The following is a 24,919-nucleotide window of genomic DNA, read 5'->3' on the forward strand; positions in this document are numbered from 1 at the left end:
GAGGATTGCGATCGATTACGAGGAATAAAGCTGTTTTGCATACATTTATTGTGTATCGACGAAAATTATTATGCGAAATAAATTTTATATACGCGAAATAAATCGAACGATTAAAAGCGTTCTTCTGAACAAAAATAAAATGTGACATATACATATATGTATACATTGATTTGTATAAAGAATAATTGTTTCTCGCTTTTTCGATAGAGATTAGTTGTAACGAGATAAATATGTGTTCTACAGGATGCTTACTTTTTTCGTTTCAGCAAAAAATATTTATTTTTTGATAACTTTATTTTAAAAAAGAGAATGTGTTGACGTGTTATTAATTATAGGTGTGATTCTTTATTTTATACAGATTTTGTGTATGTGATGATCGAATTTATGTCTTTAAAACTTCAAGGAATGTGGCATGATTTGTTAGTAAAGCATAGCATGTTTGTCATTCGTTGGACGGCGAACATGAGTCTCGTGGTTAGCGATATTTAGTGTCCCGATGAGAGATGATTTTATTATGCAGCGGGCGTTAAACGCGCAGGTTGTAATATAACGCGAGTGTCGGGGAGGAGTGGGTGTTGGTAGACGCGGCGATATATAAGTGTTTGGCCCGGTTCCAATCGACCTGCACAGTTTCTCCCTATTCTCGAGGCATCTGTTTTTCTTATGCAGTAGTCACTTGTAAAGCAAACATAGACATGCCCCTTTTGCGAATACGCGTCGTTTACAGCGAGCACGCAAACCCCAATCTCTGGTCTCTTGACGTTTGATATCTTGGAGCAGAATATGAATTTATTAAATGGAATATTGCAATAATTCAGAACATAAAACCGAACTAACGCAAATTAACACAATAAGCTTTTAGTTCTTTGGGAATTTGAAACTCGTAAGTTTCGAAATTTTTGGCTTCTAGGATTCGTAGATGATTGAATTATGTTTGAATCGTAGAATCTGTATAAATGTAGATAATATTCTTTGTTTAAGATAAATACATGAATATATCAATTTAATATTGTTTCTATAATACACGAAAGCAGAATCTTTTTTTGTGAGTTGTAATGTATTGGCTTGTGGCTTTTTTCAAATTAATCAGTAACCTCGTCAATTTCAATTTCTTGTGTCTTATATTGCAGAAATGTTTTCATATATTTTCTCAGTATTTTGTCTCGAACGAATGCCAAATGCATTTTAATCAAACACGTTATTCGCTAAATGTACATTTGTCGGAACTCGCTGACAGTAGAATTGTATGATTGTTTATCTTGTACCTATTATCGAATCAAATCGCGCGCATTTGCTTCGCCGTATACCTACACATGCTTCTATTACGCTTCTATTGAATGTAAGCAGCCGGTGTTTATGAATAACCCAAGAATGCTTAGGTATCTTCTTCCAAGCGTAGCAACTATCGTAGAGGAATAATATTTTCGAAACAACGTGTATGCGACGCAGTCATTAATTGTTAAAAAGCGCATAGAATTTGACATATTTGTTACGTATAAATAATAAAAAAATGATATAAAAACGTAAATATATATTTAGGATATATATCATTCTTTCTCTTTGAAAAATATTTTAAAAATATTTTCAATATATGTTTTGCATCTGTTAAAATATTTACTCCGGAGTATAAACTTCCCGATGACAGAGTTGACATCCCGTTCGCTGCAGCACCACAATCACATTCGGGATGTGTAACAAAAATAATCTATGCTTCGAGTCATTACGGCGGTGAGTGCGACGTTACGGCAACGGGAAAATATTTCTCCGCGCGCGCGGAACGAATGCCAAACGCATATCCGAATCATAAATGCGGGGACACGCATTGTCGGTCCGCAATAGGTCACGCCACTGCATACAACCGCCGCTTTTAATCGCTCGGTTGGATTAGCCCCGTTATACGGATTCAACCGGGTTCCCGATGTGCACTCGCATCGCCAAATGCATTGACGCGTATTATCTCGAAAGACACAACCCGCTAAATTTATCGTTACGATATAGCATTAGAGCATTTATATACGAGATAGTCTGAATATACATATATCGAACGAGTCTTTTCAGCCGCAGATTTTTCGAAATAATAAATTTAATTTATTTTAATAAATTTAAGATGACGTTTCTCGAACGCAGAAAAAAAAACATTGTAATTTTCTAATTTACAATATTAGAATAGACTCACACACACAATCTTAAGTTCATCGTTGAATATATTAAAAATTTGGGCAAGTATTCTATAACAACGTATACGTACATATTCCTTTAAAATAATGAAATAATCTTAAAATTATGTTATAATGGAGAAAAAGCGTTCACTCTATACGGATAAAATAAACATATTAAAATGTACAAATAAAAAGTGTAAAACTACTGTTTGTTATAACTCAATTTTTCTGGGATACATTATTTATTAAAAAAAATTGATAATAAATTAAAACAGATACATCTATAAACATAATTTTAATTACATTTTTTAAGAATTTGGAAGCAAATTTTGGCTGATAAAAATTCCAAGTTTACTTGATACAAAATGCAAATGTTTCTTGCAAAATATTTTGTCGACTGTAGGATTATAGTGTGTACATTAAACTTAAATATTTCAAGTTTAATCACGCTCAAGCAGATTCTAAATACTTAACTTTTAGGTACGTACTAATCTCGCGAAGTATGCTACACCGCGCACAAACTTCGATTCGAAGTCGTGGCTCGAGCTTGCCGAAGTAGATTCTATTTACTCGGTGATCCTCGTGATCTACTTTCCAGTATTTTGTGCATTCGCTTTATGCATATTCAAATATCCAAATAGAGTCTCTTTAGCGCCAGATCAACGGCCGCTATGCGTGCCGCTCTACCGAAGCGTTCAGAAAACTTCAAAGCGGCCGAGGCAACCGGTAAAACTGTCCAAAGAACCTCGAAAAGCAACAGTCGAACAATGAGAGAATATTTCACCACAGAAATTCTATTTTCAACTATGCCATACTAACTGTTACATCGTTTCGTAGCGATCAATGAACGAATCCAAAGGCATCCTAAAACAATGGCAATTAAAAAGCAGCCATATTTTATTGCACGAATAACTATAGATAGTAAATCTTTCTTTTTTCTGTTATAAAATAAATTAATCTTTATATGTCAAGTTGAATAGAAGTTTTTATATTCTTTTCGCGAAAAAACCAGAGAACAATGCTTTTAGCATAGCAAATTAGAATGCTATTATAAAAATATTGTTTCATATATTCGATAGTATAGTATATTATATAAAGATATTTTTGTTTCATATAATAATATATATATTAAAAACCGTGAATTATACTAAGTTTTGTTTGTATATTTTTAATGCATATTTTATGCATTAAAGTTGTAAATAAGGTTTAATATTATTATTGATCTGGTTTATCCAGTTCATTCTTAACAATTTCATATCAAAGAATGATAATTTATCCATTTTTTAATTAGCAAAATATGATTTTGAAACCGTTACTAATGATATACCCAAAGATAAATAGTTTTTTAGTAGAGTTTATGTGCGCAGTACAATAAATGTGAATATGAAAGAACTTGCTATTCTTTTAAATATACATCTCTCTCTCCATTACACATTTTATTTATGTAAGGAAAGAAAATTACACAAATTATATGCGAGCAAATATATTATATATGTCGAAAAGTTGTCTTCATATTTCCAGTAAAAATTCAACAAAACGTGTGGTTTACCTACCAGTTTTATTATAACGTTCTCTCAGAGCATATTCACCGAAAATTATTCGTAAAAGTGGTTTTTTCGGAACAAAATTTTGCTCTAAATTTTTATTAATATTTAATTATAAATTTATTACATGTTTAAATACGGAAGATTATATATTGTTTTATACTGATATGAAAAGATAGCTATTTCATACATTTTTATTTCCATGACTATTTAATTATAGATTCGTTATATATTTGAATACGAAATATCACATTGATATTAATATTAAGCTGTATTATATATTTTTGTGTTTGTGTGTGTGTGTAATATAAAATTAATTACTATTAGGTCATTTCGAGTTTAATTTGCATCTAATATTCAGTAAACAGAATATTATTCATTAATTTATCTTTTTTTATCCCATAAAAATCCTAGGATATTTTAATCTATGCTCGTTATATTTAACAAAGATATAATTTTTAATGAGTATTCCTAATGTGTAATTATTATATAAAAATATTACTAACGAGAGAAAGAAAAAAAGAGAGAGAAAGAGAAAGAGAGAATGTTTTGTGTTGGAGACCTATTAAAAGCTATGACGTTATGCCTTGACTTGGGATCGATATCGCGAGAAGTTTCAGCGACAAGGGAGAACAAAGCGTGTTGTTAACTCCATCCAGTTCTCCTTTGATACGTGTTGCAACAATCACTCCTTTGCAAATAGAAACGTCGATTCACCGGATGTTTATCGGTCGCATATAGTGCGTAGAACATAGGAACACGTTCGAGGACGCGGTCATGTTTAAAATCAGCCGTTCGAGAGAATCAGTTCGTTGTGCACTTCTGAAGGCGTTATCTCGAAAGGCTTAAAAATATTGCTCGCGTCTGGCGGCATTACGTGGTACGCGCCGATAAGATTCTCAAGCCTGTGCACGCTCCATCGGCTTTTCGTCGAAGGAAAACAAACCATCGCGAAAAGGGTCGATTCGAGAAGACTGCTACCACTCAGTGACCGAAATGTGGTTTACTCCTGTATGTAATATTGATGCTATCTCCGAGAGTACTCTCGATGTCAACAGGAAGCTTCCCGTGTTCGTTTGCTACAGAATTGTCTCCGCTCGAAAACTTTTGTACTTGTGTTCGATATGTATACAGAATATTTTGTATTATTTCGAATTATATAAAGATGTGAGAGTTTGCTCTTTAATGTACGTCAATAATTTGATATTATAACAAGCGTAATATTTCTGGCGCAATTGTAAAAATAGTGTTATTAACGATGTCACGAGATAAAAAGAAGATTACCAATTAAAAATTAGTTAGTATCGTTTCAACGCGCATAAAAAAATATATATTAGATGCTTTATAATTGTATTTTAACTTTGATTAATCGCGTTTTATATTCTATAAAATAGTTAATTAAATGTGCTAATAAGTAGTGATGCTGTCGACAATTTTTCAACATCGTTATATCACATGCATATCATATCGATAATCGATATATGATTTGCGCATAAAGTATGCATAACTTTTTTATGAAGTATTTCGTGAAATTAAAAAAGAAAGTATCGCTGCCTACGAGTGTAGTGACGAAGCGAAAATTCTGCGAACGGCCAAAGTACACGAGCGCTTCGCGTATTTCGCATGCTAATATGATTCCCGCCATCGAGAACCGCCGTCGCTGCAAATGCAAAACGCGCCGCATCCGTTTCGCCATACGGGGTTTTTGTCTGTAGACGCGATAAACAATAGATAAGGTATTCGACTGAGACGAAAGACGATGTACGATTATGGCAGGTACGTGTCTTGCTTACGAATCGTTATCGCTGACTCACCGGGCTTCTGTCTGATAAGATAGAGAGCTTATCACTGATGGTTGTGGCGCAAGACTAACCGCTCTCTTCGCTTTCGCTCCGTGTCGCTATTTTCCGCGATCATCGGAACGTTCCTCGGAACACGCCATGCAATCTTCGATGGACTAGTTACTTCGTGAAGCCAACTCATAATTTATTTCCTTCCGATTGGTACGATCGAACATGAGAGTTCGCCAATACGAAGTCGGTCAAATGAAAGAGCGTAATCACATTAAAGTATTTTGATGTCAAATTCGCATTTATTGCATATTTGAATTTTTGTTTATACCATCTTAGCATTTATTGCATATTTTAATTTTGTTTATACCAACTTCGCATTAATTGAATTTTCATTCTTTACACTTTACATCATCTTTGCATTTATTATATATTTTAATTTTGTTTATATCATCTTTGCATTTATCGCATATTTTAATTTTTTTTATAATATCTTCGAATTTATTGCATACTTTTAATTTTTCTCGTGAGATGCAATCAATTGATAATATTGTTTATGAGTATTTTTTTTTTTTAAGAAGAACTCGCACGACTTAATTGGCATCGTCGGAATAGTTCGTAGCAACGATATTTCCTATAATTTACGGTTACATAACAAACAATTCAGCTTGCGTGGGTATATAAAAGATGATTCGTGTAATATTCAATAGCTACGAATCGTGAATAACATAAATCAACGTGAATAAGTATAAGCTGAATGTGTGACAATGATATAAATTTCATTACTACGATGTAATATCAAACTTGATTGCAGAACTGCTATTTTCTCAATGAATTCTCGATAAACTTCACTTTATAAAAAATGTAACTTTGCTGATTAATGTATGTCTATACTCGAGTTCAAAAATAGAGTTATCGATGAACGAATCATATCGGATTGCACGAAACGAAGTAATGAATAACATCAAAAAGGTTTCCAATTAGATAACCGTACAAAGCTCAACAATGCGTGTTACATCCATCATCTCGACAATAAAAAAATATGTCGGCTCGAATTCCACTCAATCTGAACAATGATTAATCATTCATCGAAAGAGTAATGAATGACATAAAATATCAATCAAGACATAAAAAAATTAAAAATGATATAAACTAAACGCGTATTTGCTGTAACAATAAGATTTCAAATAGGATGAACTTCAAATTTATCTGACTAAAAGTGAATTTTGCTCTTCTTTGAAATTTTAAAAAGTGTTTAATCCGCCGAATCAATAAGTTTAAAAATCACAAGTTTAAAAATTTTCCGTTTTTGAAAAGTGAAATAATTGCTAATATATTACTATAATATATGTGAAAGATAGAGAGAAAAAAATTTTAATTTCTTTAATTTATTCTCATCATTCTTTTTTGTTATTGTTCAATGGCTAATGAAACGCTGACTTCGTTCTTCATATTCATATAAAGTTTACTTTCGGACACATATTAACTGATAACAGAGGGAGAGAGGATATAGATAAAGCATACGTGACTAGTATCAAGTTCAAGATAACAAGATTGAAGGACAAGTTAAGAAGTTTAAAGAAAGGGCTAAGTTGCAAACAGGCTGACAATGTATGTGTACACTGTGTAACGATGTTAACTCTATTGTTAACGTGCGATAATTATTTCCACGAAATCGGCAATTAAATTAACTGTTAGTCTCTCTCATATCCGTTAAGACGTGACATAATCGGACCGAAGCAATGTCGGAATAGAATGGAACTCGAAAGGAAGACAAGTCAGCTAGAGCTTGTTACCAGTTAGAGCCCGGAGCGAGCCACCAGTCTGTCAGCCAAAATAAACAGAATGTCACGGATATAAATAAAGCTTTCACTCTCGTCGCTCTTCTTTTTGTTGGGCTGTCGTGCTTGACAGGGGTCCCTTGATCGGCGTGCATCCCGGTGGAAACACTGCTAAAATCGTTCATCCATTGCTACGTCATTGACGAGAGTAATTATAGGATAAGAAATAAGGTTTATTTTCTATTCAGTGGTTTTCTCAATTGTTAGATTAGCCGTAAATGCAGATGAATAATAGAAAAAAAAAACTTTGAATATAACATCTCAAATAAAACTTTTATCTTACGGAACAATATTCTGTTCGAGTTGCGTCAGTTAAGCAGCAAAAAATTTCATCAAGTAAGAATCACTGTTTGTACGATCGTTATAACTGTTTATTTATTAATTTATTTAAAAAATTCAGTAGCATCAGCTTGAATTATCCATACTAGATTAAATCTTTAAATATTTAAGCTTTGCTTATGATTATCTACCTTGAGACTAAATATAATTGAAAATTTATCAATACAAGGATAATTAAAAATTTGATATAGGAAGCAAAGCAAAGACACATTTACAAATTGCGTATGCATAAATTAATTTTATAAACAATGTAAATTATTAAGACATTTAATAATAGCTATTATTCAATACGTTACATTTTTTTCCGTGAAAAGTTATCCATAAATTCGAACTGATCGACAAATATCGAATACTCTAATCCTTTTAACAATAATACTTCAGCAAACGACGGTAAAGCAGTTTGATTATATAGTGCTGCCAATGCACTTGCATACATATGGGATACACCATATTTCTGCATGTTATGCAAGAAAGTAAGTTTCATATTCGACTAATCTTGCGCTTTATGTATGAGCTTGGAGTTGCTTTACCCAAATTCGACCTACATCAGATGTGGCGCATTTACAAGATTCGTCTAACGACAAAGCAACTATAATACTTTGATACCGGATAACCACTTTTGCTCTCTCTCCCTCTCTCTCTCTCTCTCTCTCTTTTTCTCTTTCTCTTCTTGTTTACTATTTTCTCGTTTTACTAGGATTTGCATGTAGCCACAACGGCACTATTCATGGCGGCCGCCGCGTACACGTCCCGCATCCCATATGGAAAAATCCTTTTCCGTATTGCACGTGTGCGCGGTTACGAATAGCCTGATCTCGGTTTCGGTTACACCACGTCGTGTCTATTCATTTTTATATACAACCACTATATAATACTATGCACTCGTACCCCTGCTCGTACCCTCTGCTTTACTTACGCTATAAATAAAATGAGATTTCGCCGTTTATCAATGGCAATTGAGATAAGATACACGATTATAAGAAACGACTATAATAATTACATCTTTTTAAGTAATTATTTTGATAAGCAAATGAGAAGATATTTATTAAAATATTTTTTTAGAACTAGCCCGAAAAGTGCGAATAACAGCATAAATTTGTTGACTATTATTGTGATATATAGTCACAATAAATTTTATCTTCACTCTGCATTATATTTTTAGACGCCATAGTATTCCGAGTATTATGCAGTTGTATATTTTTTATTATCACATCTTTCTCTCTCTTTCTTTCTCTCTTTCCTTTCTCTCTCTGTTTCTCTATTTAATATGCAGCTTTAATTCTTATAATCGTTATACTTCTTTTAAATTTTTTATCTACAGTTTCAACACTGTAATTATATTCTACAATTTAAAAACTTTTCATAAAAATATAATAAATAGTTTAGATTGAATTTTTATGGTTGATTACAAATACATATATAAACTTATATCTAATTATAGCACATATATAAATTTATATTAAATTATAGTCTTTGATTATTGCAATATAAATAAAAATTAGATTAACGCGCAGTAAAAATATACTAAATATATCTTTTTCTAAAGCCAATTTTTTTGTACCTCATTATTATCAGTTCAAATTCATAAATTGCCTTTTTCAATAGAATTATGTTATATATATTTTACTATAAATGACTTTTTCACTGAACGAAGATATAATCCTTTCTAATAAATTAATAGCAAATTTATATTGAATATCGCGTTGCTTTTTGTTGTTATTCTATTCAACAAGAAACTACGTCATTATTTTATATATTTTAGAGCTCTTTTTGGACTGCAAGAAAACACTTTTTTAATTGCTAAAAAGTTTCAAAAATTGTTTACAAGCTTTCCTTTTACTTATTGATTTAGTTTTTTTTTCGCGCATTCATTTCCGCGATTCAGAATTATCTTCGCTAACTCGATTGAAAAATTAAAGTTAGTTCAACTGTGAAGCTGTCACGATTGAATGGTTAACCAACGAAGTAACTTCTATTTAATGCCTAACTGCTGGTAAACAGGATCGAGCGTCGGTCCATGTAACGCGGTTACTTGATCTAGGATCTTGTTCGCGCAACTGCGCAAGCTCGACCGTAACAAACAAAGTGTCAGAATCAGGTTTCGGTTAGCGCGAGTTAAACGCGAGGTGTAAAGCCGCTTGAATCTTGGCGTGATTACAATTTGGCACGTCATTTGCACACAGCGTCGCTACGACGCTCAAAACGGCGTTGCATCTCGATGTAAAAACCACCCCGCGTACGAGCATCCTCCCCCCGAAAGTTCTTATACGGTACGAAATAAAAAAGGGAAAAAATGAAAAACGGGATGAGTAAAAAAACGAAGTGGGAGAGTGAGCGAACGAAAGAGAAAGAGAGAAGGAGAACGAAACAGAGAAAAAGAGGGAGAGAAAAGAGAAACAGCGAGCGGTCCAGCCAAGCGCAGCACGTGACGGGTGTCGTTAATATTTCATTAGCATTCGTTTTGCGTCGTTCCACCGACGTGCCCGGTTTTATATACGTTCTACGTTACACCCCCGTCCAGCCGGTAGTTGGATTTTTATTGCTAACGCGGCGCAGTTATCCATAAAAAAATCGCGCGTTTTGCCGCGTCCGTTGACTCTCCTGCTGGTATTCGCAGTGCCATTTGATATGCTTTTCGATGTTTTCAAATTTTTACACAGTGCCTTTCCTATCAGTATGTGATGGAAGAAATTAGAATATTTCAAAGTAAAATCTGCTACAGAAACCATTGTGTATTTAGAAAAATGATCATCTTTGTCCAATTTTTTTAATAATTATATTTTGATATTCTTAATAAACATTATGATAATGACATATATTAAATTATTATAATTTACTTTAAATGTCAGATTTAAATGTGTAGCATACAGAAAGATATTTGAAATGATTTCTATAACATAATTATGTTTTAAGAAAAAAGCCATTATTAATTTGCTTAGTAATTTTCACTTTTATATCAGAATAAAATTATTCTGTATATCTATATAAATCTAGAATGGTATCTGGAGTTTTTATGGTGTCTCTAATTTGTTATATTTGCGAACTATGCAATGCTGAATAAGTAAATTCGTCGATGAAAATATGAAGGACGTTTAAAGAAAGTAAGAGAAGATAAAAAAGAAAAGGATGCGCCGCGTAAGAATCTGCGAGCGAATTGATTTTTTGTCGTCCTGGCTTTATATGTATATTATTGACAAAATTTGTTCACTTCTGCTAATCCTCTGCCAATTCTTCTGGCTGATCTTAACGTTCTATTATTTAGTACTTCGCAGCTCGATTATGTCTTCTTTGACTATGCAATCTTGACAAGTCCTCTCAATTCGGCCAATTAATTAGGATTTAATGAACGCGCTTTGAGCTGCATTTTCCGTCGAGGTTGTGACGCGGAGAGAGTTAAGTTTACTTTCGCGACCGGTATTATTGTCTTCTCTTTCGCTTGTTATACCGTCATGCCACTTTGCTCAGAATTCCTTTCTTAACTGTGCCAGAACTTCGAAATGATCGAGCAACCATTAAAAGAGATGGTATATTACTCGGCGCATCTTATTATACTAGACGTTTTATGAAAGGTTTCGTATTTCTTATTAAAATTATTATTAAATGCATCCGAAAATTTGAATTAGTGAGCTCCTAATAAAACTTGTGGATCTATTATTACGTCAATTTTTATGGCTTTGTGCATATAGCAAAAATTCAAAATTGTTTTGTAAACAGAGCCATATTTCGCGTTTCCTTAAGAGTGAATTCGATTCCATCATTTTTATTGTTAGCGCAGAATTCAACGGGTATTACCAGAGATAGTGTTTCGCCAAAATAATTAAAATTTTCACTCACCGTTCCGATTCTCGCTGTCAGCTGGTTTCATCTGGATCGGATGGCGCATCTGGAAATAAAAAGAATCAACGATATAGTCTACGTTTCTGAACTGGCCTGACCTTATCATCGCCGCTTCGAAAACGTCCGGGCGTAATAAAAGTGACATTTATTATTGATAAGACTGCCGATATCGCGTCGATGTTAGAGAGCGAGGTTCGGATGTAAAGTTCGTTTCGCGCGTTTGAAAAATTCAAGAACGAGAAGCCGTTTTCCACGCGGCTTGCAGTTCGTTCGTACTTACATAGAGGCGATTGCGCCCGATTTTATTCTAAGGATTCTTTCCTATTTCACGCGCACGAGACCGAAAATCAAGTGCGATATAAAGCCGGAATTTCCTATCTTACAGAACGCCGTATTGTCGATACAAATATGTATCTATATTGTTGCAACGTGATATTTTCGGATCTGCACCATGATATGAGAAAAAGATTCATCTTTTCTTATGTCTGGTGAATGTTTTTAAACAGTATGGAATCGATACCTCTTTAATTAAATTTTTTATGTAATATTTTTTTTTTTAAATACATATATTAATTATCAGCATTAAATATACAGATATTTAATCATAAATTTATTCTATTAGAGTTTACCTGATATTAATTAAATAATATTTTGTTGCGCGTTTATATAAAGTTAATTTGCAAAAATTTTTAAAATTTTTACTATTTATAAAAATTAAAAATATATTTTTTATATATAGAAAATATTTTTTATGATGTACACATATTTAATAAAAAGAGATTTATCCTAAATTGTACTTTACTAATCAAAAGAGTGGTTATAATTTTTTGATCTAACTTATATAAAATCATCTCATCGAACGTGTATGATATCTATCTGCAGCAATGAATGTATGTATCTCTCAGGGATATTTTTTATTCATGATTTCTTGTGTGTGTGTGTGTGTGTGTGTGTGTGTGTGTACTTCATTAATATAGAACACTTCAAGTTTTCAAGCAAGATTAATATCAAATAGACATTACATTAACATAATTTTAATTTGACTCTTGAGTAAAACTATTGGACGTTGGAAATTAAAGAGAATATACATATATTGGAACTTGAAAAGCAATTATTAAAATATAATATACTAATACCTGCTTCTGGGATAGGGCAAGTATATTATTATCGCGATAATAGAGTGTTCATTATAACAATATCGTGCTACGTATATATCGGAAGGTCATTGAAACGCGCGATATCTCTTTGATAAACAATATTTATGAGTGGGATGCACGGGAAACGCGTCTGGTAAAGTAGCTGCATTGTATGATCAACCGCTTGTGTGAATATGGAAATCATTTCGGCGTATCTGTTCGTTCGAACGTGCGCAACGAGATTTTCTGCGCAATGAATCTATGACATCGGCCGCGTTTTCGCGAACAAACACACGCGATCTTCATGAACAGATAAGAAGCGTATAGTTAGTGTAGTATGTATATATACATATACACGCGCTACATATGCGATTACCTATCATTCGTTGCAATAAAATCGATTTACGCCAAATTTAATTGTGCGGATTTCGCCGCGAGATAAAATTTATTGCAACTGATGTTTTAGCAATTATGCGATTGAAACAGAGTACGCGCAAGTTGCAAACGATTTTCGAGTAAATAAATGTTATCGTAGATGAACACGTGCGCGGGCTTTCATATTTCTTCTGTATACGTTTAAAATAGCCCCCTTACATATTATTTCAATAGCGCTTATAGGGATTTTCCAATAAAAAATGCGGTCAGTTTTTTTGTTTTTTTTTTAATTGCGGTTCGGTGTAATAGTATGATACAATAATCGATAAATCTAAAGTGCTTTGTTTTTAATGTTTCATTATATGTATTGCATTTTATTAATGCCATATTGTTAATATAAATATTCTCTATCTTAAATGATTCAAATTTATTATTGTAATATTCTTTGCTATAAATTTGATATCACTTAATAATTTCAACTAGTTCTACAAAGACTCATAAAAAATTAGTGAGGTGATTATTCTTTGCAAATAAAAATGGAATGATATCGTAAAGTTATGTCTTTATAACCAAGATGATGCATTATTGCGCCATAGAAAAATAAATGCACGCAGAGGAAAAAAGAAATAATGATAGAGAAAGAGGAAGGGATAACATTTATAGCTACGTTGTGATGAAGCCTCCCTCCCGAGGAAAATGGTAGATCTGACATTTTCGTTTATTATGTGGTGATGGTTATTACGTGTCGGAGGAATAAGCCATCGGTTTTTATGATGCTGGAGTTATATCGAACAGTCCATACTTTAGCGCAAATGATGAGCGAGAAGTCAAAGATCTGGGTCATTTATAAACTTCTCGTTTTTAATTTAATTGCTACGCTCGTTAACGCCATCAACAAATTCTGGCAATGACGAGAAGATTCGATCGAAATATTTGAGAGATCTTCAACGAGCTGCTAGTCGTAACGAATGAGTCACGGCATCTCTTGCGAGAAACGGACCTGAAAGAAGTAAAAATTGTAGTATGTCGACACGTTAGTCGATTAAATATGAATTTTTACGTCATTAAAACGTCTACGGATGAATAATGCTGTATAAAAAAGTAACCAATGTGAAGAATGATATGTTTTTCAGAAATATTAATAAAAAATAGATAATCTGTGATTGTATATTTATTATAATGCAAATATCATTAGCCAATTTATTCTAATAACAAGCTAAAGAAGAGCTAAAGAGCTATACAATGAGATATCCTTGAAATCAAGGATTTATAGATTCAGCAATACATAATATTAAAGATCTACAGTATTAATCTGTGTGTATTAAATAATTGAAAAAAGTGTGATCCAAGATTCATAGAAGCGAGATTTTCTATACTTAAAAATTTGTGTAAGAGTTTATGAAAAAAACTAAGCAGAAAATCATGTGGATTGGAATCAAGAAATATACATATAATATAAATAATATATAAAACCAAAAATAAAAAAGCATTTTATTACATTTAAATTCTTTGTTAAAATATAAACTAAATAATGATATTTTTAAATACACTCTCTTCTTTTTATATTGATTAATATTTTTGAAAAACTTTAATCATATCATTTTTTATACAGTCATCCTTAGATGTTATGATGATACGATCGCTCATGTTTAATTTATTAATGTTGGCGTGTCGATAGACTACAACCCTTGAATCTAATGCATCGGTCGCGTTTATAGTCATTTCTAGCAACGAAAAGATTAAGATTTCCCTTCGAGAGCACTATGTTCGATAGCAATTCTGGCGCTCATTTGCTATTCATTCTCCGAAACTAGGTTCCTTGCAGTTGTGCCCCTGGTTCTATCTTGCCGTCTGCGACAGGAAGGATCATCCCGAGATTCAAATTCGATATCCATATCGACCGGTAGGATCGATACCAAGCTAGATATAATCGGACCACCAGCCACGATTGCGATCGAAGATTATGCGCATCGACTAACGACCCATATACCACAACGGTGATGCAATCTGGATGCGCCAGATTCACTGTATAAAGCAGTATACTTTCCCGATACGAGGTATATCGCAATACAGAATTGTGCAATAGCTTCGATACTTTGAGTATTCCATATTCATTGAAAATGCCTTTTACTTTTGATAGCTGAGATATCGAAATAATAACATTTATATGCATGATTTAAATAATATATACACATGTGTATATGTGTGTGTGTAATACAAAAGATTAATTTTCTTTCTCTTTTTTGAAATATATAATTTATGTAGATAATTTGTTTATTTTACGACGCAAAACATTTATTGGACTCTTGATATTATTTTACTTTATTTCAAGTAATATAAAGTCAAGCTGATGATTAACATGGATAGATAACTTATGAAATATAAAAATAAAACTGATGTATTAAAAAAAAATATATATATATATATAAATATATATATTATTGCCGCGTTTTTTATTAAATAAATTAAAATACATGAAAGTATCAAATATTTCTAGTCTTTCTTTTTTTTTATATTTGTGTTATATCTGTAACATGTGCATATTAAGAAAATATGTAATCTGCGAAAAAAAATGAAGGAAACTAAAAATACTATTCAGAACAGATCTTTCATACAATCTTACACGCGCGCGAACATTTTAAAAAATCTTAAAATTATATATTAATCTGTTTTAACCCAATTAAGCTTCAAGCAATAAATTTTTGAGGTTATAATTATCTGTAACATTTTTATTTTAATGTAACTCTTGAATTTTCTTTTAATATAACTTAATATAATTAAAATAATTTCTCCGAAAATGTATATACTATATGTTTTCATCAAGCGAATTATATAAGATAGATTAATATAAAATATTCTACTGTTGTATCTGTTATTATTGATATAATTTTCACAATAATTTCCATATTAGTTCGAAATCATTCACAAAATAAAAAAAAAATAATTTAATACTCACCTTGTTACGACGCGCAACGGCGGAATTGTAGTACGCAAGGTTGATCTGTAAAATACAAATATATCGAAGTCATATATATAAAGCAGTGTCCAAAGCAATAAATATTTAAAAAAGATAATTATTATACGCAAATAAATTTCTTATCCGTTTTCATTAAACAGATATTTAATAAAAAGATATATAATTGCCAGGAAATTTTTTTTTATATTAACTTTTATAAAATATGAAAAATAAAGATTGAATTCTTATTAAATTGTCTAAGTAATCATAAATCTTTTAAACAATGTTGAAAAATGTATATAAATATTAATTATTATAAATATTTTATTATATATTTTAAAAATATTTAAAAAGAAAATGTAGAGAATATTGTATATGCATTTTATACAATAATGTAAAATACATTATTATTGCAGAGATATACGAGTAATTAATTGTATAAGACTAACAAATAATAAATTAAATATGTTACAAATTGCTCACTACTTAGTTGCTCTGTCATCGTCTGATACCGTCAGACTTTCTCTTTCTCTTTTTTTCAGTTTGTTTATCCATGTTGCTTCTTCATGGCACTTATACGATTAATTACGATCGCGCACGCAGTAATTATCATAATACAATAATCGCGCAGCACTTTTACATGGCACTCGCGATGTTAATTGCACGCGACATGCACTTTATTATATTGTGACGGAAAAACAATGCGAAAACTACGCATTGCATGAAACTACAATCCTCTGGGTACTCAAAAATTGCACGAACAGATTCACACGCCACTCGCTGCAACAATGCCACCTCTATTGTTAACGAACAGTATATATTCGCATTTTAAAATACTTTTACTCTATCTAAAAATTAAATAAAATATAAATAAAATTAAAATAAATATCTCTGCTGCATGTATTATCCAAAAATATGTCGTTATTTTCGCATGATAGATTTCATCGAATAAATATTGCGAAATATGTACAATGATGTACAAAAGAATTTGTGAAACACGGTTGATAAAAACTAAATTAGGGGATTAATAACTATGCTTAATAATTAACGCGTCGCGATATCGTTTGAACAGAACCAATCCATCCCGTACTCGCTTTATTAATGGCTAAAAAACACGAAAATGATATTTTCTCCCTGATATCACACGATATTATACGAGTCGAGTTAAGATGCAATAAATTGCCAGGAAATATATAACATTGCAAGCATATATAGTACAGTCATAGCATAAATTTCGTAAAACATACATATTATTCATAAACAACTTTGAAATCAAATAGAATCATGAATCATTACAAAAATACGTGACAATCTTACATGTTGTTTAAGACGGAAATGAATCAGTTACATAAACCGATAATCGATAATTAGAATAACCATAGCGAGTGATCACGTTTTGAAAGGTAATGTAATGATTTACCGAGCGGTTCGCATTGCTGTCTGCTCGCTCGAGTCTCACGAATGACAGTATGATGATCTTTATATATATACAACAGCGTGCTATTCGCCGCAAGAGACAAATGATACGAGCAACAGATCATTTATTGTCATTATGAAATATTTATATAACATAGTATAAATTAAATGTACATATATGCGATATATTCTGTTTCTTGAATTTTGATTTAATTATTAATACGGCTTTTTGTTTTAATCGTTTGATCTTTGCGATTCACTGTGTATCACTGCACGCTCTCAATCCAAAAATTATTAGCAAATTACATCCAAATCTACGAAAAATTTAAAGCACGAGAAAATAACAGCACAAAGTGCTCCGCTTTCATGTTATATTATTTTTCGAAATACGATCGAAATAAATACCAAGATACGTAATCATTCTCTACGATTACAATTAGCAATGATAACGTCCGCGATTATTAGCGTCTGCTTGATTAATTAATTCCCGCAACAAACGACTTATAAGAGCATCGCGGTGATGATAATTTATCCAAGCTAGTATTTCGCGAAATTATTTACTCAAAGAATAAAAACACAAGATACGGAATAAAAATCATAAATTCTTCATTCTCTTTATAAATTCTCTTTATTGTTTTTTTCTGATATTTAGGGTGATAATTACTTCTTTAATATTTCGAATATATTTCGCATTACATTTTGAAGTTTTTGTTGATTTAAATTTTCATTGATTTGTAATTTACTGATAATTTTCGGATTGAAAGCACGCAATGATATACCACAGGATCGAGCAATTACAATAACAAAAAGCGTGTCAATATATGTTCAATTGTCAATCGTATATTAATCAATTATATATAATTGATTTTGAATTTAATATACTAATCAATCGCGTTTATTAATAATAGATTCAAAATTCAAGAAACAGAATATTCCGTACATACATTTATTTTATATTGTGTTCGTACTTCGTAATAACAACAAATAAAATGTGATTCATGTTGTTCGTTTTTTGCGGCGTAAAGCACGCTGTTATGTATACACAAGGTCACCGTGCTGTCATTCGCGTAGTAAGATCCGAGCGAGCAGGCAGCAGTGCGAGCCGCTCCGTTGTGTTACCTTTCCAAACGCAATTATTTCCCCTGATTATTCCAATTAATGATTATTGGTTCGCGTAACTGATTAGTATCCGCGATAGAAGATACGCGATGATTCACGTGCTATTTCACTTATATAACGAAAAACATAATATATATATAACTGTTTATTAATAATACTTATATTTCAGAATTTACGTATCGTACTATACTTGCAATATTAATTTCAATTATATATGTCCTAACTGTTTATTACGTCTAAACTAAATTTGCGTAATATAGCATTGTATTTTAAAAAAGCTGATATCATTTTCGTGTTTTTCAATTATTAACAAAACATATAGTATGGAGATCGATTCCGAGTTAAGCGATGTCACAACGCATTTAAGTAAATAGAAAAAAGTCTCTCATTACTAATCTTATATTTTTAAATTTATCGATCACATATTTGTACTACTATATATTACTTAAATTCGGTTTTGCACATTGTTGTCAAAATATATATTTCGCGAAATTTATTTTACAGACCAAAATCTGTCATGCGAACAGTTGAAAAATTTAATTATATTTTCAAATATTTTATTCCGCAATTATTTTATCTTTAATTCTAATTTGTATATTTATTTATTCACTTATATTATTACGCAGAATAATACAATTTTTTTACGATATGAGTATACAATATTCGTTAGCAATAAAGGTAGCATTGCCACGAAGAATGGCGTATGAAATTGACTGTGTAAATATCTACAGCCAAATGGATCGTATAGTTTTCGCATTTATTCTCCTGGCGTAATATAATAAAGTGCGTGTCACACACATACACGCATGTGGAATTAACATCGGGAGTACCGTGTAAAAGTCCCGCGCAATCGTCATATTGTGCTAATTAGTATTCATATGATCGTAATTAATTATGTAAGTGTCGTGTGAGTGCCATGAAAAAGCAGCAAAAGATAAACAAGAGAAAAAGAAGAAGCCCGAGAAGATATCAGGCTAAGAGGTGAACAATTTATAACTTACTTAATCTATTATTTGTTAATTTTTTAGAAAATTAAACGTTTGTGTATCTCTGCAATAGTATAATTTGTTTTACATTATTGTATAATTTATATAAAATATTCTACATTTTATTTTAAAATATTTAAAATATTTAATGTAATATTCATAATAATTAATGTTTTTATATAAATATACTTACTATATTTCAACATTGTTTAAAATTTTAATTATTTAGATAATTCAAATAAGAATTAAACTTTTAATTTCCATAAACATTTTATAAAAATTAATATAAAAAAAAAATTTTATTTTGGGGATTATGTAATTTCTTATTAGATATCTGCTTAAAAGACTAATAAAAAATTCAGTAGCGTGCAATAATTATTTTTTTGAAATATTAATTATATCGGACACTGCTTTAAATATATAGTTTGAACATATTTGGTATTTTATAGATCACATACAATTTATGTACTACAACTCCCCCCGTTTACATGTCATACTGGGAGGAAAGAGGATTAAATGTTAAATTATTTTGTATTATTGTATAATCTCGAAGTAATATGGGTTTGTGAAAATTATATTAATAATAATAGATGTAGCAATAAAATATTTTATTTTATATTATTTTGCTTGATATAGATAAATTCATTCATGCTTACTTAAAAATAACATTATTATATTTAAAGAAAATGAAAATTTATGTTCATAGAATGTTATGTATTACTAAAATTTCATGAATTTCATGGATCAATTACTTCGAAATTGATAGATTAACAAGACAGATTCGTATATGCAAATTTAATTTTGGAATATATATTCGCCTAGCCATCTGCTTTTATTCCCTAAATGTCATATATGTATAAAATGTCCTTTAGAAAAGCTTTTTGAAAACATATAACGCAGATTTTTAAATTTTATAATTATCCACGGGTTGCATAATGTAACAATCCACATGAACACATTATTAATATAATTTGCCCAAGATACGTCGTTATAAAATTTCTCGTTAATTCAAGACACGATCTGGCAACATGAATTAAATGATTCAATAGATCAAGGATATTTTACACGCTCGTAAATATAGAGCACTGGATCACACGACTATGTTGCTTGGAGAGATGCCTACTAGTCGGCCTCTTAAATCAACGAGCGGAACGCTCGCACTGAAAACTAGTCGCACAATTATCATCTGCAAACTATCTTTGAATCTTCGTGAACGTTTTAGCCTGACAAATAAATGGATGGCATTTATACAAAAGGAGCTAAGCGTCAATTTTCTCTGAATTATTAACATTTTAATAATCCATACGTTTTTAAAATACAATATTTACATGAGAAAATTTATAAACTATTCATCTCTTTTAACAAGAGTAAATAATGAACAAATAGTTGGTCGATGCGTTATTAATTATCTTTACATAAATGTTCCAAAAATCTATTATTGGATATTTTTTTTAATGGTAAATTCTCTAATCAATTCGCAGACAAGCAAAAGTTTTTAGCGAAAACGCTTAGCGAAAAAGTCAAGGCATCAATAACTTTCGAGTTATAAACTTGATTGAAAAAGAAGGACTTTTCATAATTAAACTTTGTAGCGCATCTGTTAAAAGTTTAACAAACTGACATTTTTTAGTTAATTTCAGATAGAAAATTTGTCTTATATAATTTCAATTTGAGATTTAATTACAGAAATATACGATAGAGAAAAATTGAAAATTTTCAAAAAATAATGATTTTCCTACATATTTTTGCTAAAGACAAATCAATTTGGAAATTCAATTGGAAATAATTTAAATCAAAGAATCTATTAAAACCGCATCTAATGGTTTTAAAACATTCGATTTAAATATAAAGCTCGTAGGCTTATATTATTATATAACATACAAATAATTCTTGAAACAATGTGTATGTGAGAGAGACACGTCTTCTTAAAATTTTATCAAACTATCAAATAAGAAATGCACCATATAAAGCCTAAATTCATGTTGAGATTATCCAATATTAGATAAATATATAGACTAATATATAGACTATTAATTTAAATAACTGTATAGACTAAATATATAGACTATTATATTTAGATAATATAAATTACAGTTAACATCAATAAAAAATTATATGCATATTTCGATTAAGTACGAAGCGGCTTACACTTGTGAGCTGTAAAAATACAAAGATAAAAATGGTTTATGTTGGGACAATTGAAAAATATAGCGTAAAAAGAATTTTGTCTGAAGATAAGGAGATGCATCTCGTTCAGGGTTACACGATATCTCGCGGCAAAAGAATTCAGGATATATTCTATTTGCGAATCTCCTTGATACTTCGAACGCGAAAGAATCTCTCGTATCGCACTATGAGAGCCAGCAAGGAAATTCATATCTATGCTAAGCGCGTGGCGTGTTTGGGTTTAGTGTTTTCTGCGCATCGTACCTTTATATTGCGGCCGATTCGGTAATTTCGTGCACAGCAATCTCGCTTAAAGTCGACGGATGGTTCGACTCCCAGGCGAGAAATAAAATAAAGACTCCGTCTTCTCGGCAGGATTTTTACAGAGTAATTCGGTAAGTGCGAGTTTCCGTAACACGAAAACGTTGGGAAGAAATCTGGGAAAGCGCGGAACGATACCGCGATATCTGGCGAAGAGAAATTAAATGAGATCCCTCGGGTCTAAATGTTCCCCGAGCATTTTCTTGGAATAATAAAATATCTAGAATAGGTGAAGCGTAATCGGCTTTCGGCCTTCCAAATGTGCAATCTTCTCTTGACGGGCTGCAATTCTCGATTTTTTAATCTAGGCTCTTCCCAAGAAATAAAGTTCCGCGCAGTTTTCGCGCAAAAGAAGGAACTGACAGCACGAGTTGGAGTTACACTCGTGAATTCTTCCTGGCGTTCATCTCCATTTGGAAAAAAGTGCAAGTTTCTTTTCCTAGAAATATTTTTTTCACATTCTAAGTCGGAGACCTTTTATCTTGATAAGTTTAAATTCTTCTATATCAATGAGAACTTTTTAAATACTCACAGCAAATGATATAAAATTGCTTTATATCAGAACCAAGCTTGTGAAATTAAATTATAAATTGCTTTATGAATTGAGATTCCAAAAATATAAATTTCTTGTAAACGATAACTTCTATAAACGATAACTCTTATAAACGATAACGTATATAAGAGAATACCAAAAAATATCATATTTTATTATTTATTTAATAATGTATTAATATCTTGATCTCTTTTGATCAACAGTAATTAAAAAAAAAAAAATTGTCTTTTAATAGATGTAACATAAAGCAATTTATTCCGCTCTTATATCGTTCCTCAATAATTATTTGAAAAATTTAAATTCTTAAATTATATTACGATTACGAATAGATTTGACCCATGTACCTCTCTTTTTTCAAGTGAAGTGGGAGGAACTCGATTTAAAGTTACATTGCTGCTTATGTATTCTCGCGTCCCGCTCATTTCCAGGATATGCTAAAGCTCCTTTATCCTCCTTAGGTCGCGGTCGCGTCCGGACTGCAAAAGTAGCATTTCCGCTTTCCTGTCAGTGTGATGCCGTGCATCGCGCGATGCACTTGCTGACTCCGGTTTTGTGACTTTTAATCTCGAGACCATTGTCATGGAAGATAGTTTTTATAATCATCGTCTGCGAGAATGGAGGATGGTGTATCCTGATTTCTACGCTTTTAAGTTTTCAAAAAAAATTTTTAAGGTTGTACCATTCTCTCGTTTTTCGCGTTGTCACGCTTTAAAAAGAATGCGCTTTCTGTTTCTTTCTTTTCTCTTTATCGTATTCACTTTGGCTGGCAGTAAATTCTATCACTATCTTGATATCGATTTCTTCCCTACTTTAATCGTCGACGAAACTACAAAAGTGGAAGTTCGCACTTTCGCCGCTTGCTGACTCAAACTCTTGCGACTTTTAATCTCCAAGGCTTGTTTTTAATGCGAGGGTGGAAATAGCTTTCATGATATTTGTACGGACAGCGAGTTCGTATGATATTTGCTGAAATATTTGAGATGATTCTAAAAATAGATTGATAGCATCAAGAGCCATATAAACGGCTTTCCAGCAATTTTTATATAATATCTTTCTTGTATTTTTAATTTTTAAATTCTACCAAAAAATACAGTACAATTTTTGTTAAAATTTTTTTTTGGAATTAGCTTTTATAATATTTATTTTTATTTTTATTGTACTTACTGTGTAGATGTGATGTATCCTATAAATTTTAAATTATTATTTTTTTATATTATTGTTGAATATTGCAAACAAAAATCGCAATTTAAAAGATAAAACAATTAAATATTTACAAGAATAATTCTTTTCGCATAAGTGTTAATTATTTTACCTTTTTGTAAATCTTTATCATTTTGAACGCAACTTGTGCATGCACCAGCGTAGAATATAATAATTTTTAAAAATTTTATATTATTGTCTAAAATTATTTGTTTTGAGAGAATTATTAATTGATACAAATATTTTATTGAATCTGAAGTATGTGGGATGCGCGCACAGGTGCGGTTTTATGTTTCATATTTATTTATAGCTTTTGTCTGTGCTCTATATAAAATAAATCGAGTATTGTTTCAACAATGTAGCGAACCATTCATCGCTTGCAGAACTTCTAACACAAACATATCAATTCTCTCAAAAAAGAATTAATTAAAAATAATTTACGGACATTATATATATTTCTATATACGTTCTAATTATATATTTGCTTGATATGACTAAGAATAAGATAGTATAAGATTTAAAAATTTCACAAGCAATGCTTTAATAATTGGAAAATGGATAAAATATATAATTATTTATTTTATTAACAGTCTTCTGAAAAGGAGATGCACATATACTTGCGTGTTTGTTGTATTTTTTAGAAAATTTATTTCCATATCAAACTCAGATATGTTATTTGTTTTGTATTGTGCAAATATACCCTTATAATATCTGACAAATTGCAAATAGCAATATGAGAATTCAAGGGAATACGATAAATCCATATTTCTTTTATCTACTTAACGCAGTGAAGAGTCATATATGCAAAATACTTATTGCAAAATACAAAATTGTCAGTTGGAATACTATCGGCAATGGCAGCGCAACCCGATCGCCAAGAAAAATTCGCTTTTGTTCATCCCTGCCCGCATATTTCTCACTAGTTCTCTCGACCGTGCGGTATAAATTCAATATCCACACGGTAAAAGCCGATCGGTCGGGGTACGCTTTGACATTCGAGGGGTTGCCTCGAAAGTGACAAGGGCGCGTAGGCGGGATGGTTTGGATGCGCGGCGTAGGGGTAGCGGGTATTAAAATCGACGTATTCGACTCAAGGGCTCGGCCGTCGTATCGCCAGTTATAAATTCGTTTCACGTACCGCCACGTCGGGCAGCGTCGACAGAATGAAAAAAGGGCGCGAC

The 24,919-nt window shown here is 31.4% G+C and overlaps 1 protein-coding gene across 20 annotated transcripts in view; it reads right to left on the reverse strand.

Moving 5' to 3' along the window:
* The window catches only part of LOC115237804 (CUGBP Elav-like family member 1), a 419,211-nt gene that overhangs the window by 70,107 nt on the left and 324,185 nt on the right, over window positions 1-24,919 (reverse strand). For 18 of the 20 annotated variants that reach the window (XM_029811095.1, XM_029811111.1, XM_029811203.1 and 15 more), the window contains 2 exons: window positions 15,978-16,022; window positions 11,508-11,556 (listed from right to left, as the gene is read on the reverse strand). In XM_029811095.1, the coding sequence (XP_029666955.1) occupies window positions 11,508-11,556; window positions 15,978-16,022 (94 nt within the window). The remainder of the gene's footprint in view (window positions 1-11,507; window positions 11,557-15,977; window positions 16,023-24,919) is intronic. The other 2 variants (XM_029811231.1, XM_029811197.1) reach the window with 1 other exon arrangement.

Source organism: Formica exsecta, unplaced genomic scaffold (assembly GCF_003651465.1).
Source record: "Formica exsecta isolate Colony F162 unplaced genomic scaffold, ASM365146v1 scaffold115, whole genome shotgun sequence".
In the NCBI taxonomy this organism is placed as follows: Eukaryota; Metazoa; Arthropoda; class Insecta; order Hymenoptera; family Formicidae; genus Formica; species Formica exsecta.